Raw genomic sequence first — 16,173 nt, 5'->3', positions numbered from 1 at the left:
CAGCCAGTTCTTAAACCCAGCCCCACATGGAATCATGCTGCATATAAGGCAAGGATTTACCCACTAAGCTATCATGCCAGGCCCTGTTTTCCTAAATTTATAAGCAAATGTTCTCAATAATTCATTAGCTTTGCTTCTGTAAAAATTTATATGGCATTTAGTGGAATTAAATAATCAGATCCTATGTTTTTTCCAGGCATGGGTCTAGGTGGTTGTATAAATGAATATCTTATTTCATTTTATTAATCCTTGCAGGATTACTTCATAAGATTTCTTCATAAAGGTACAAATGAGATAACATTAATTTAAGAGGCTATTAAAACAAGAGTCAACAAGTGCAGGATATTATTATTTTCAGGATAAACTCAGGAGGAAAACTAGCTCTTGGTGAATGAGTTAATAACAAGGGACCCATGCAGTTATCCACAAACTCACTTCCTAGCAATAAAAACATCACAGAAAATACATCTATGCAGACATTATAAATAGTTGCTATTTCAACCTAGTCATAAGACCAGACTTTGAGGGGAGAGAGGAAGTGCGCAAAAAGAGTCATATCTATTCACTCCACTCAATTAGATTTACCAATTCTGCTTATGTGACTATGTCAAACAAAAATGATGCTAACAGTAACACTAACAGCCAGGATTTGTTGAGTACTTTTCATGAGCCAGGCACTTTACATACTACAGCTCAGTAGTCCTTTCAACAACCCCGTGAATCAGGTACTCTCATTGTTTCCATTGCATAGAAAAGGAAGCCGAAGCTTAGAGAGGGTGAGAGAGTTTGCAAAAGCAGTAAGTGACTGAGTGATACTCACCACGGATTGGATAAGAGGGGAAATGCTGACAGCATGTGCACACAGGCCAGGCATGCTTACAGGACCTGATCCCTATTTAAAAATTGAATGACTGAGGGATTGGATGAAAATCATGTGGCTGGGTTTGCAATGGAGGCTCTGGGACAAACTCCTTGCTGGCCTTCTGGCTTCTGGTGGATGCAGGCCTACCTCGCTGTGACAGCGCCACTCAGTCTGGCCTCCTGCCCAACATCAGCCATGTAGATTTTCTGCATCTTCAATCATCTCTGAGGATACCAGTCATTTAGAGTGGTTCCTAGACCCAAGAAGGTACCAGCCTAAATCCCTAACTGATGACACTTGCATAATGAGATCACTTTCTGAGATTCCACATAGATATGAATTTGGGAGAGACACCATTGCAAAGCACCATCTTGGTGTGTTGTTTGATGGTCACCTTGGCCTCTGAATTGTTTTCAGGCTCCTGGCCTTGACTGCCTATAGGAAAGGGAAAAAAGAAAACCTTGTTGCTCGCTGATACTTGGCAATATCTGAATCTGAAGCCAGGTTCTCCAATCCTCCTGTAGGAATGCTGCTGTCTCAGAAAAATCAACTTGTTCCCTGTATGGGGACAGTGTGTAGAGTTATGCATGCCTTTCCAAACTCTTAGTTTTGAAACCAGAAAATAAAACTTTCTGTCATACCAAAACCACAAAGAGTCAAGACTGAAACCTAGACATTCTGGTTAAAAATAAAGCCTTAAGTGGCACAGAGCCTGGGCGACTGCTCGTATCACAAGATCAGTTGTTCCTTGAGAACCAGCTGTACTTGAAAAGAGGCTCGTAAAGGGGAGAGGAATCTGCTATTTGAGAGTCAAATGAATGGGCAAATGGCCAATCACAGGGCTGCAAAGAATACCAAGACATAGCTCAGGCCTCCAAAATGAGAAGTGATTAAATACCATAACCTCCACTAGGCTGGAAAGAACAATGCTCTCCTTCTCTGACCTATGTCAGGCATCCACATCCCTCAACTCATCTTGAATATGATGATCTGGACAAGAACTCGACCTCAGCAGGAGATCGCTTTTAAAAATTTCTGTTGAAGATTACTAATCTGAAATGCAGAAAGAAAAGCGGAGAGATTCTACCTGCTATTTCACTGCCAAAATACCCACTACAGCTAAGACTAGGCCAGGTTGAAGACAGAAGCTGGACATCAATCCAGGTCTTTCATGTGGGTGGCAGGTGCTCAGGACTGCCTTGCAAGTGGTCAGTAGCTGCCTTCGCAAGTGAACACTAACCAGAAGGCTGGATTGGGCGTGAATAGTAGGCATAAGTCAGAAAGAAAGAAAGAAAGAAAGAAAGAAAGAAAGAAAGAAAGAAAGAAAGAAAGAAAGAAAGAAAGAAAGAAAGAAAGAAAGAAAGAAAGAAAGAAAGAAAGAAAGAAAGAAAGAAAGAAAGAAAGAAAGAACAAAAGAAAGGAAGGAAGGAAGGAAGGAAGGAAGGAAGGAAGGAAGGAAGGATGGAAGGAAGGAAAGAAAGGAAGTGTGGATGGAAAGACCACCCGGATCTTAAACCCATACAATCTAATACGGGATGCAGGTGCCTCAGACAATAGCTTAATTACTGTGCTGTCTTAAGGTGTGTTCATCTTAGAATAGCCAAAACCTGCATGTGTTGTGTGTGGAAAGCAGTTATTGGAGACAGTGGGCTATTCATCTAGCCCAACAAGATTGAGCTTACCTCCACCCAATCTGCAGACAAAGAAATACTTGGAACAAAGTGTTTCTTAGACTCATTCTAGCACCTGTGACTCTTAAAGTATGTTACATAGACCACCAGTCCCATGATATGCTACTTAAGAAAAAAGTTTATGATCAAGTATATCTGGGCAATATCTACTATTCCCCTCAGAGATTTAGAGCAAATCTTAAATTCTGATAATTAGTGGGCCCAGTGAGATGGCTCAGTGGCTAAGTCCTTGTCTTGCATCCGCCAGGATTCCATATGGGCACCAGTTTATCCCAGTTGTTCCACTACCCATCCAGCTCTCTGCTTGTGGCCTGGGAGGACAGAATAAGATGGCCTAAAGCTTGGGACCTTGCACCCACAGATATGGGAGACTTGGAAGAGGCTCCTGGCTTCAAATTGGAACAGCTCCAGCCATTGTGGCCACTGGAGAGTGAAGCAGCGGATGGAGAATCTTTCTCTCTGTCATTTCTTCTCTATATAAGCCTATTTTTCCAGTAAAAATAAATAAATATTTTAAAAATAGAAGAGAAAACGGCTTAATTTGGTTTAAACAAGTTTGCCAAGCATATTTGGGGAGGACCACATGCATCTTTTCTTTCACACAATTCTTGGTTATACCTTCTAAAACAAGTGTCTTTGGAACACATTTTGAGCAAAAGCAATACTCCACTGTTTGAGCTGTTTTATGAGGTATAAACAAATGATAAGAATATAAAAGAATGTAAAAATTGTTAGGTGACAAAAATGTCCAAAATAACATAAGAAATTGGTTTCCTTTCCAACCCACATTTTAAATTTTACTCCCGAGCTGTAACTAGCATCATCAGCGATCATTTCTAATATATTATGTTATATGTGTCTGCATGCACACACAAATGGGGGCGCTTTATGCACAGCATTTCCTGCCTGCTTTTTCACTACATCATTGATAGTCTTTCCATGTTCACTTGTAAACATTATCTTTAATGACTACAGACAGGTCCATAGGCATGCAAGTACCTCATTTCTGTAACTAGTTCTCTATTGATAGAAATGCAGGTGAATTGGGGAAAAGTTCTCATATAGAAACTTCACTTTCTAGATGGTCTTGGGCAAACAGGCGGATTCTAGGCTGAGAAGAACTAGGCTCTTAGGTCCTCCTTGGTCTTGATTGGCCATCTCTGGCCAGTGTCCACAGAATCAATCCACTTACCAAGATAAGAAAGGGCCAGGGGGCATTGCCGGAATTCATTCTGTTAAGTACTTGCTTTGCTCAACAGGTTCCTTAATCTTAGCAGTCTTACCCAAGACAGGGCATGAGCACCCACCAGGCACAAAGGGTAGTCCTAACTGCTGCAATGTCTGTCGGTTCTGTTTTCCCCCCCCTCCACTTTGGTGAGGTTTCTCTTGGTCAGAGCCCTCTGTTCTATGTTACATCTTCATTAAAGATCCGAGGACACAGGAGCCGACCTCTGCTCTCGCTTCTACATTCTACTTTCTTGGCAATAATGAAAATATGTTGTGGTGGGCTTGAAGAAGAACTAGCCAAACTCCCTTTAGGAAAAGAGAAAAAACTATTTCCCCCTTAAGGTCAATGCAAGTGGACAGGTTATTTTGAAGGTTCAAGTTGGAAACAAGATCAGAAACCGAATCCTGTTTGACTCCAGGACTCTGCAGCATTGAGAATCAGTGACCCAGAGCAGACCTCTTCTCCTGGTCCTTTGGAATTGTGATATTCCCCAGGCAAGTTCAACCCTTCACGTTCATTGCTAACCTGGGGGAAGGCCATAGGTAACTCCTCCTTCAACTGTCACCGACTGGCTGACTAGGGACCTGAGTGGAAGCAGCCTCACTTAGTCATTCAGGAGTCCAGTTCTGTAAGCAAGGGAGAGCTGAACCTCCAGGCCAGGGTTCCTCAAAAGAAATCTGCATACATCGGTCTTCTCTGTTTCCCATCTGACAGTCATGTTGCCTGGCTGTGATCCACCTGCAGAACCTAACAAGGAAGGAACACACCTGCCCTGGCAGGTTAAGCCCACGGCCCAGGTCATGTGGAATGCCCACAGAGAAAACTAAATCTCCCCGAAGAATTTACAAATTCACAAAACACTAAAGGAAAATAGTCTTCATGAAAGTGTGTCAAAATAAAATAAACAGAAGGATGAGCTAGTCTTCATAAAAGTGTGTCAAAATAAAATAAACAGAAGGATGAGCTTCCCCACACTTGAGATGACAGAGTAGTCCTACAAACACACTAGGTTTTGATGGGTACAAGAGAAAAAATAAACACGTAAGAGAAAGCAGGGCCCAGTGAGATAGTCTTGCAGCTAAAATTATTCGATTTGGGCCTGGCGTGGCAGTCTAATGGCTAAAGTCCTTGCCTTGAATGCTCAGGGATTCCAAATGGGCACCAGTTCTAATCCCAGCAGCCTCACTTCCCATCCAGCTCCCTGCTTGTGGCCTGGGAAAGCAGTTGAGGATGGCCCAAAGCTGTGGAACCCTGCACTTGTGTGGGAGACCCAGAAGAGGCTCTTGGCTCCTGGCTTGGAATAGGCACAGCTCTGGTCATTGCGGCCGCTTTGGGAGTGAATCAACAAGCAGAAGTTCTTCCTCTCTCTCCCTCCTCTGTATATCTGACTTTCCAATAAAAATAAATTTTAAAAAAAGTTTAAAATTTTGAGAAGCTATAATTGAAACCATGCATGAAATAGTTCCCTGAAAAAAACACATAATTGTCAAATGAAATAACAGAAAATCTAAATTACATCTACAACTCTCAAATAAATCTGTCTCTCAGTACACATCAAAAAGAATCTCCATTTTATACAAACTGTCCCAGAGGCTAGACCAAGGGGGAAAGAATTTGAATTCTTTCATTAAGCTGATATATCCTTGGTATTAAAACTAGATAGGAATAGCATAATAAAAATATTACAGTCCAATCTTCAACTAACATAGGAAACTAAAAGTTCAGTGATTAGCTGATGCTTAATCCCAGAAATGTAAAAAAAAATACGTCAATTTAATTTACTGGATCGATCAACACATAAACAGAAACATGGGGAAAAGGAATTTTTTTTCTTAAGATTTATTTATTTTACTGCAAAGTCAAATATACAGAGAGGACAAGAGACAGAGAGGAAGGTCCCACCAATCCAAAGCCAGGATCCAGGAACCTCCTCCAGGTCTCCAACAGGTGCAGGGTCCCAAGGCCATCCTTGACTGCTTTCCCAGGCCACAACCATGGAGCTGGACGGGAAGTGAACCCGCCAGAACTGAAACTGGTGCCCATATGGGATCCCGGTGCGTTCAAGATGAGAACTTTAGCCGCTAGGCCACACCGCTGGGCCCAAAGGAGTTCTTTTTTAAAGCCAGCAAACATGAATGTTGTAGTCAATGAAGGATAGACATGCCTTCACTTATTCAAAGTCAAAAATATTTACCAGGGTTGGCACTGTGACATAGTAAAACTACCACCTGTCACACCAGCATCATATATGGGCCCAGGTTTGAGTCCTGGTTGCTCCACTTCTCATGCAGCTCCCTGTTAATGAGTTGGGATACCAGCAAAGCATGGAACTTGGGCCACTGTACCCGCGTGGGAAACTCCCGTCTTCAGAGCATCCCAGCTCTGGCTGTTGGCCATTTGGGGAATAAACGAGTGAGCAGAAGATTCTGTCTCTCCCACTCTCTCTCTGTAACTCCGCCTTTCAAGTAAAATAAATATATCTCTCAAACAAAACAAACAAAAATGAGTATTTACTAGTAACATAGATAATATCCATAATTAAAAGCACTGAGAATAAAAATACCACAATGATAGCTTCTTCTGTAAAAACTATGAAGCCTAGAAAGAAAAAAAATTTGAATAAAACCTGACCCTTATTATTGTCAGGAAAAAATACTACACTGGTGCTCCCATTGAATGTTTTTCAATGAGCAAAAGTTATGCACCTGTATAGTCCAATAGAGAAGCCAGTCATCGCTCCTGACTCTTCAACACTTCAAATGAGACATGCAAGACTGACTGCATTTTTCCTTAATTAAATTTAAGTAGTCACATGTGGCTAATGGCTATTTGAGAGTACTATCTATATAGTAGGTCAGCAGCAGTCTACAAACTTAATTGAACTAATAAGGAAATTACAAAAATAATTTTCAGATTTGCTGGATATAAGATCAAAATACACAATACCGTTTCTGTACCCTAGTAAATGATTTGAAAATAGATTGCTTATAAAATTAATTTGATAGGCAGAGAAACTGATGAACGTACACGCACAAGTGGAAAGAGACAGTCTTCCCTCTGCTCATTCATTCTCCAATTGGCTGCAACACAACAGCCAGGGCTGAAATCAGGCCAAAGTCAGAAGCCGGGAACTTCACCTGGGTCTCGCACACAGGAGGCAGCGGCCCTAGCCCTTGGACCATTTCCAGTGCTTTGTAAGTTCTTTAGCAGGGTGCTGGGTCAGAAGCAGACAGGATGTGAACAGGTGCTCATTTGGGAAGCTGACATTGCAGTGGTAGCTTAACCTACTGTGCTAAAACGGCTGCTGGTTTAATAATAATTTTAAAAGCATAATAATAAAAGCTCTAGAATTTCCTTAGCTTGTCTGGCCAGGGATCATCTCAGAACAGAACTCTGTGACCTTAAGAAGGAGGAACTCTTGGCCCCGAAGCCACTGAGGAAGCAGGAGCCAGAAGCAAAAAGCATTGTGGTATCTGCAGTATCGGGTGCTGCTGGTCATCTCACCTTCTTACTATCACCTTCCTGAGCCACCCATTGCTGTAACAACTCCACCCCGTTCTGTGTTCCAGGACAATTCCCTTCCACCTCCCTTCAGGGCACAGATCAAGGGTGTTAGTTTTACAGAAGTAGTTGCTTTTTTTTTTTTTCTCACTTTTGGTGATGCCAAAAGGTAACCTGTGATATGGAAGCTTGACAGGGAGGGAAAAGCATTTAGCATCTTCCCAAGTGCACACAAGGAGTTGTTGCCTGCTTGTAAATCCAGCCCCCCAAAATGTCTTTCTTTGCTCCTCACAGAGAAATAGGGCGGCTCATAGAGCTGTTCACAACATCTCCGATTAGGTAGGCTCTAAAAGAATCTTATAAAGTTGGGAGAGAGAAGAGGGACTACAGAAGAGTAAGGAGCAAATACAGCCCCTTTGGAAAATGACTGAAATGGTCAGATACTGGGAAGTTTGGATTTTCAACCTGTCTCCAGTACACAAGTGCAGATCTCCAGGAAGAGCTGGGCTAAGACCCCCCGCAGGGTGGCCCAGGAGGAGACGAAGCAGCTGTTTCCAGCTGGAAGGAGGCTCACGCAGAAGGGAAGGGGAGCCATATGGGAGAAAAGGAGCCAGTGTTTGCAAGGTCAGGGATTTCACATTTTCATATGACTTGAAGCACTCAGTCCTCACAGGAGTACTTGGAAGTAGCATTTCATTTTGAGGAAACTAAGACTCGGGGTGTTGAAGCCATTGCACAAGACCAGAATGCATTGCAGACACCCAGCAGGGAGCAGAGGGTCTCAGGGTCCTCATGGAGTCCCAGTGCTGGTACAGTTTCTGAAAATTTGAGCTCTCCAGGCCACAAGCACAGACACAGCAAGGTCTACCTCACCTTCCTGTTGTCAACCTCCCACTGTCCCATTTGGCCGGAGCGTCTATGAGCACTCATGCTCTGGGGGCAATGAAGGGTGTGGTCTCAGCACGCCCACCAGTTCAAATCTCATGCCCACAAACAAATGACAAAGTGCCCCCCTAGAGGATTCTATTCATGTGAGGGAAGCAGTGAAGTGTAAGCTAGAGTTACGAAGAATCCCAGTTCACTGCGTTTCTGATTTGGGTAGGTCATTTTCTCTTTGAGCCCTCATTTTCTCCACCTGCTTACAAATAAAGCAGCTGCTTTTCAATTATTTTATTAACTGTAAGATAGCTATAATTAGCTGCAGCAATAAAGCTCTTATAAGGATTAAGTAAAGTGGTCTAAAGACACTAACATATATCGGGTGTTTAACACACGTTCCCTAGCCTTGCAACTCAGTCACATCTTCCCCGTGATAGGAAGTGCAAACCATAACACTAGTCAAGGAGAAAGTTTTTCCCAACCGGAGCTGGTTCCTTACCTCATGATATAATCATTTTCAGCTTTTAACTACCTTTTCCTAAGAGATATTCATGGACCTCTAAAGAGCAAATTTTTAGAAAAAAAGGAGCAAAAGATATCAGAGTTTGGGGGAAGACCAGTCCCACATTTCAGGGACTCATCATCAGCTGCCATATTTTTAGTGATCTCTTTGTCCATAACCTCTTCCCATGCAAGACTTGTTCTTAGAAAAAGCAAGGCAAAAGGCACCTTTGCAAATAGGGCTGAAACAATTACTTTTGGATGACCTTTGAGCAAAATCAGGTAGATTTATTGGTGCAGGAGCTTTCTGTTTACACATCGCTCCAAGCCAACAAAAGTGAAGATTATAATTGTAGATTTCATTAGCATTCGTGTTAGAAAATAAGTAACCAGTATACTAAAATTGATCCCTTCAGGAAATGATTTAATTTTTTCAGTGTGATAGTAAGATACTATTACTTTAGTTCTCACTTTGAATACTGGATGTGCTCTCACACCATGACAAGCAACACAAAAGACTACAAAGGTACGTGAACTTATCCCCACTAGCACGCCAGCAAGCCAGCTAGCAGCTCTGTGGCAGATGACTGCTGGCAGTCCCGTAAGTCAGTTCTACCAGTCTACCTGAAGCCGTTATCAGAGCCCAGCAGTTAAGGGCTCCGTTCAAGACTGTAGTCTCCGGACTTCAGATGCCGGCAGCAGGTCAAGTTGACTCACCTGTACTTCTGGCTAACCAGTAATAAATTAAGGCTTATCTTATGGCTTGATGGGTTCAATAAATCGATCTGTTATAAAGGACACTAAAAAGGACACAGATAAAGAGATACTGGGTAAGGAAGGGGTGGAGGTGGGGATAGGGAGAGAGCTTCCATGCCTTCCCTGGGAACCTGCGCATCCAAGAGCCTCCACACATTTAGCAACAGGAGCTCTCTGAAAACTCTTCCTGAAGACTTCCCTGCTCTGGTATGATGAATGCAAGGACAACCACACCAACTGTGACCGGACAAAAATAGGATATTCTGATAATAGACCGGTTGGGGAAGCCTATCAAGGCAGGCCTATTATTCTATCTTAGCATCTCTGGGCAGCATTCCTCCTCCAAAGGATGGAACTCTGTAATAAGACTCTTGCACACTCCACCATCAGATAAAGTAGATTGTCAGAACACACAGGTGGGGAAAGATTAGCATTTTATGACCCACTTTGGGGAAGAAATTTTACTTTCTATAGTCTGTTTTGCGGAGGGATTTATAAGACAAGAACCATAACTGAAAACCAAATTTACATACATGCATACATACATATATATAACAATATCCTGCTGAGTAAGAAATTTTACTAGTTGCATGAGCTGAACAGTGAATGGTTGAAAACAACTTTCGCTTCCTCAAAAAGAATGAGATTATGAAACAGGTTTTGCTTAGAAATAACAGGGTTGTAAGTTTTCCAGTTACAAAAAAAGATGTTCAGTTAACTTCCTCTGTTTTTCTGCAGAGTGTTGAGTGGTGTTTAAATTTGCTTCAATTTTCTGTACCACAAGACACTGGGGCTGAAAGTAGCCTGTGGTGACATCTGCTCTCTATGGTCACATAATAGGATACTAGTGTCTGTTTCAACAAGAGCCATCCTCCAGCAAGAGACTGCAATGAGAAGAACCGCTGCCTTCTACCTGCTTGGCTAAACCGTGAGATCAAAGATGGTCAGAGCAGCCTGCCTAGGGGGGCGAAGAAGGTAAGAAATGGTCTACAATGCCTAGGTCATACTTGGGTTAATCAGGTTAAGATGAATCTCTCAGAATCAGAAAACGTATGGTGCTGTCTTCGTGTTACACTAGTTCTGGTTCTTTTTCTCAATCCTGACTTCAATGACACGTTCCAAGCTTCTTGTTCTAATATGCCATGTATTTGCCCTAAGCAAAGAATCTTCAGCTTACAAAATTTATGAGAAATTGTCCTGCATATTAGAGAAAAACTTGAGCAGGCATTGCGTCCTATATGGTAATAACTGCTTATTCAAAAGCAGGACATGGCTCCAGCTACAAAATTGGTTTCCAAGAAGTGTTAGGACATGCAGCATGCTGAAAGCCCAGGGACCTTCCCGTCTTGTTAACAGCTACACATATTGCTTCTTGGCCTTTTGGTTAAGATTCAGTGTCAATAGCTACACAGTCCTGTTGACCAAGCCTCCAGTGGTTCTCAGAGTAAGTCCCTCCTGTACATCTACAAGTTTCAATATAGCTATCTGCTTAAAGATCTCTAGAGATCAGATTGAGTTCAATAGAGGGGAAATTATATAAAATCAAAGCTTGACAATTGCATGGTAGGCCATTCTTACAGAATGATTACTTTATTAAAAGTTAAATGATATAATCACACCATGCTTGTCCAGCATTTCTTGCCATTCATATTTATCAGGTATCAATACTTAGTATTCTAAGTGTTGAAGTTTCTCTAATGTTTGTGGCAGACAAGCAGAGCTCAATTAATCAACAAAAACATTTTGAGGGTCCAGCGCCATGGCCTAGCAGCTAAAGTCCTCACCTTGAACGCGCTGAGATCCCATATGGGCGCCGGTTCTAATCCCGGCTGTTCCACTTCCCATCCACCTCCCTGTTTGTGGCCTGGGAAAGCAGTCGAGGACAGCCCAAAGCCTTGGGACCCCGCACCAATGTGGGAGACCTGAAGGAGATTCCTGGCTCCTGGCTCCCGATTGGCCCAGCACCAGCTGTTGTGCTCACCTAGGGAGTAAATCATCAGACTGAAGATATTTCTCTCTGTCTCTCATCCTCTTTCTATATATCTGACTTTACAATAAAAATAAATAAATCTTTAAAAAAAAAAACATTTTTGGCCTGACACAGTAGCCTAGAGGCTTAAGTCCTCGCATTATACGCGCTGGGATCCCAGATGGGTGCCAGTTCATATCCAGGCTCTTCCACTTCCCATCCAGCTCCCTGCTTGTGGCCTGGGAAAGCAGTCAAGGATGGCCTTGGGACCCTGCACCTGTTGAGACCTGGAGGAGGTTCCTAGCTCTTGGCTTCAGATTGGCTGAGCTCCGGTCATTGTGACTACTTAGGGAATGAACCAGTGGAAGCAAGAGCTTTTTCTATCTCTCCTTCACTCTTTATATCTGACTTTCCATCAAAAATAAGTAATAAATCTTAAAAAAAAAAAAAACATTTCTAAAGACTGACTTTGAAATCAGTCATTTTGGAGTCTAAGTAGATGCTTTCAATGAAGACAACACTTCACACACCCTCATCCCCATCAGCTTTGGTGGATGCTTGGAGTAAATTAAAACCCAATGTGATACCACTAAGTAGCCAAACCACCTAAAAGTCACCTGTTACTTCTTAGCAGGAAGAAAATTAAAAAGCCTGATAAGTGACTTCAATAACACAAAGCAATACAACATTCTACTATTTGCTTGGCAGCTAGCTGGCAGGCAGGGGGATGGGGGGTTGGGGAGTAACCAACACCGGATCAGAATTCAAGAAATCAAGACACACTTACGATCATGATAAATGTGCCCAAGAACTCAGAGACGATTTCTTTAGCTAAGCTGCTCTTCAAGACCAATCTCTGTTTGAAGCTCTTCTTGTGTCCCTTCTCCGGCTGCATCTTGGAGCTTCCCCGAGGACCACTCTGGCTACCAGCTCCTTCTGGTTCACACCACGTCACCGGCACAAGACAACTTTGTTCAGCTGATTCCTCAGATTCGTCGCAGGGATGTCGGATGGAATTCTCTGCAATTAAAGGCTCTGATTAAATTCTCCTCTGGTGACACTGTCTTGCCCTAGTCACTGCTCTGTTTGAATTAACAAATGCAACCTGAAAGTTCCAATGAAATCTTTGTGTTAATAATTACCTTTATTCTCAAAGTATTTCTCTCTCTCTCTTTTTTCTTTGATGAGAAGAGAAGAGAGATGTCGTGTGGGTTGTGTTGCCAAACCACAGTGATGGGCCCTGGTCCAGAAAAGATTCAGGTGTTACACAACCGCAGGCTTCTGATTTTTTTTTTTTTTTCCTATTCGGAAGTGGGTGGTTGGGTGTAGTTTAGAAATCTCAAATTAGGTAAATAAATATGCAATGTAAACACTCTTCACTAAAAAAAAGTTTTCCTGCGAACTAGAGAATACAAAGAAAAAACAGATTCATTTTCCACCAAAATGAATCACTCTCACTTCCTCCCAGGATGATTACAGTGACTTCTTGACACCATTCTGAGGATAATGAGAACTTGTAACACTGCTAGACAGAGAAACTGACATGCTGAGGGATAGCACAACAGCTCAGTTGGCTAATCCTCCAGCTTGCAAGCACCAGCATCTCATATGGGAACCAGTTCATGTGCTGGCTGTTTTACTTCCCATCCAGCTCCCTGCTTGTGACCTGGAAAAGCAGTAGAGGATGGCTCAAAGCCTTGGGACCCTACATGCAAATGGGAGACCCAAAAGAAGATAATGGCTCAGCTTTGGCTGTTGTGGCCATTTGGGGAATCTTTCTCTCTGTTTCTCCTTCTTTCTATAAATCTGCCTTTCCAATAAAAATAAATCTAGAAGAAGGAAGGGAAGAGAAGGGAAGCGAAGGGAAGGGAAGGGAAGGGAAGAGAAGGGAAGGGAAGGAAGAAAGATTGAGTCATCTCCCTAGAGACTGAAAGAAGGCAACCTCATGAGCTTCTTCTACAGAACACTCCAGTTTGCAAACCAAGCTATGCTCCTCCATTTACCTTAGAATATTTAAACCAAATAAGTAGGAGAAAAAAAACCCAATATCAGCATGGAGATATCAGTATGGAGATGACTGAGCCAGAAAGAAATCACCTGAGTATATGCATCCTGAAGCAAATAGGAAAGGAAGTAACATGCCTGGTGAAGGCTCACAGAATAGTCTGCTTGAATTTGATGATGAGTTTGTTGCATTACCATCCCAGCAAGCAACAGACCACATTTGGGACTAGTGGACCCCTGCTTCTCAAAGTTGATTTGTCTTTCAAAATAGAATTCAGCAGTTTTTGAATACTACAGTGGGAACCCCCCGCACCCACCACCCGGAATCACTACCCACGCCTGCCCACTGGTGTGCTTTCTCCCAACCTCCCACAGAGTAGCCAGCTCTGTTCCAAGCTCTCCCCTACCTTTGCAGGAGGCCTTCGCTCATTTCCAGCTGAGAAGGCAGCCAGGCAGACAAGCAGGTTCGAAGTGAAGAGGAAGCAGCTGGGGCAAAACCCAAGGGAAAAGCAGACACTATCTGTAGGTGAAATATCAGGTTGAGATCTAACAGAGCTATAAGTGGTTTAAATTCACACTCTAGCAGAACCTGGTGGAACCCCCTGCATTTGGCCTCCAACTCCCGATCAGCACAGATATCATTGTCTATAAGAGTTACATATGGCCACATGACTCCCTGCTCTCAGTGGATGGACCAGAGAAACAGGACTTTATTAGTGTGACTACACCTAATAACACACGAAGTTGTTCTCTGCTCTCTTTGTTCATTCATCTGACAAATATTTATGGCACACTTATTATGTCTGGCGCACTGTACTTGGCAAAATCGCATCAGGCTCTTGTCCTCAGAATCAAGACCTAGTTAAGGAGAGACCTAAGCGAGACATACACATCAGACATACACAGATACAGCATCACAACTGAGATGTAAAGACAGCAGCCATTCAAGGGTACTTGAAAAGTTGTGCAAAATGAAAACAAATGATGCATTGATTTGGACACACAAAGTTTTGAAATCCATGCACATGAGGTGTTTTCAACAAGGTCACAAAAAAATGTATACTGTAAAAAAAAAAAAAAGTCCCTTTTAATTACACGTTCCATGAACTTTTTCAAATACTCTCCTATTTTTTGGTAATTGAATCTGTCAAAAATTTCACCTTGTCAGAGAGCTCTTTGCTGGCTTTCTCCAAGGAGATGAGATCTGAGCTGATATCAGAAGAAATCCTGAAGGTGAACTACATAAGCTGGAGAAGGAAGTGTTAAGTAAAAAGACGGGGGTGTGGGTGGGGACAGCCAGATAGCCATCAAGGAGTGAAAGAAACGTCCAAGGTGGCTGGCTTTCAGAGTGAAGGTGCTGGTTGCAGAGCAAGTCTAAAGTCATTGCGCATGTGTCAAACTATGCTGAACATCCCAAGTGACAGAGGGCTAAAAGCCCAATATATGACATTGAGGTGATTTAAGTAGCAATAGAACACAGTCAAACTCAAGTTTTGAAATAATCATTTTAACTGTGTGGTAGAGAGCGAGTTGGAAGGGACCTAGGTGTGCACAGGTCTGACTGTCTGCGGATACTGAAAAATTCCTGGGACCAAATGCCAAAGCCTACGGGTTAAATCCTCGCCTTGCAGCAGCCAGGATCCCATACAGGAACCAGTTCATGCCCCTGCTGCTTCACTTCCCATCCAGCTCTCTCTCTTAGAAAAGCAGTAGAGTATAGCCCAAAGCCTTGGGACCCCGCACCAACGTGAGAGACCGAGAAGCATCGGATAGGACAGTTCTGGCCACTGTGACCACTTGAGGGATGAACCAGTGGACAGAAGAACATTCTTTGTCCTCTTTCTGTCTGTAAATTTGTCTTTCCAATAAAAATAAATAAATCTTGAAAGAGAAAGGAAAGAAGCAAGGAAGGAAGCAAGGGAGTCTGGTGCAGTAGCCTAGTGGCTAAAGTTCTTGCCTTGTATTCGCTGGGATCCCATACGGGTGCCGGTTCTAATCCTGGCTACTCCAGCTCTCATCCAGCTCCCTGCTTGTAGCCTGGGAAAGCAGTAGATAACCCAAAACCTTGAAACCCTGCCTCCGCATGGGAGACCCAGAAGGAGCTCTTGTCTCCTGGCTTTGGATAGGCTCATTTCTGGCTGCTGCAGTTACTTGGGTAGTGAACCAGTGGATGGAAGATCTTTCTTTATCTCTCTCTGTATATCTGCCTTGCCAATAAAAAATAATTTTAAAAAAAAATAGAAGGCTAGACTTGTAATCAAATCCAGCTTGCACAACATAAAGTAAGACATCAAGAGGGTGTATTTGGTTCTATTAATATAAAATGGAAACTCAGAATGAGGTGAGTATATTTTTTGTCTTGCTTTTTAAAGCACCTTTGGGCAGAGGCATACAACTTGTATATACTCTTAAAGGGGCTCCCCTTTTCTCTTCCCAACAGGGGCCCTTCCTAACTATTAGCACATCTGTCACAGTGGCATCTTCCTCAGCAAGTCAGAAACAAGGAACCAATTTTTTTTTTAAAGATTTGTTTATCTATTTTTGAAAAGTCAGATATACAGAGAGCTGGAGAGACAGAGAAGAAAATCTTAACCTCTGCTGATTCACTCCCCAAGCGGCCTCAACGGCCGGTGCTGTGCTGATCCAAAGCCAGGAGCCAGGAGCTTCCTCCAGGTCTCCCATCGGGCGCAGGGTCCCAAGGCTTTGGGCCGTCCTCTAATGCTTTCCCAGGCCACAAGCAGGGAGCTGGATGGGAAGCGGGGCTGCTGGGATTAGAACCGGC

The 16,173-nt window shown here is 42.9% G+C and overlaps 2 protein-coding genes across 2 annotated transcripts in view; one reads left to right on the top strand and one right to left on the bottom strand.

Moving 5' to 3' along the window:
• The window catches only part of AQP9 (aquaporin 9), a 33,579-nt gene extending 20,965 nt beyond the window's left edge, over positions 1–12,614 (bottom strand). The window contains exons 1-2 of the mRNA XM_040969498.1: positions 12,530–12,614; positions 12,175–12,407 (exon numbers count right to left, since the gene is read on the bottom strand). Of these exons, the coding sequence (XP_040825432.1) occupies positions 12,175–12,282 (108 nt within the window). The 5' untranslated portion in view covers positions 12,283–12,407; positions 12,530–12,614. The remainder of the gene's footprint in view (positions 1–12,174; positions 12,408–12,529) is intronic.
• Positions 10,266–16,173, top strand: part of ALDH1A2 (aldehyde dehydrogenase 1 family member A2) — a 156,879-nt gene continuing 150,971 nt past the window's right edge. The window contains exon 1 of the mRNA XM_040969497.1: positions 10,266–10,393. The gene's annotated coding sequence lies outside the window, so the exon portion shown is untranslated. The remainder of the gene's footprint in view (positions 10,394–16,173) is intronic.

This window comes from Ochotona curzoniae, unplaced genomic scaffold, assembly GCF_017591425.1.
Source record: "Ochotona curzoniae isolate NIBS_2020 unplaced genomic scaffold, NIBS_Ocur_1.0 scaffold_4701, whole genome shotgun sequence".
In the NCBI taxonomy this organism is placed as follows: domain Eukaryota; kingdom Metazoa; phylum Chordata; class Mammalia; order Lagomorpha; family Ochotonidae; genus Ochotona; species Ochotona curzoniae.
Note: the sequence above shows the minus strand (reverse complement) of the source record. Positions and strands in the feature narration are given on the sequence as shown.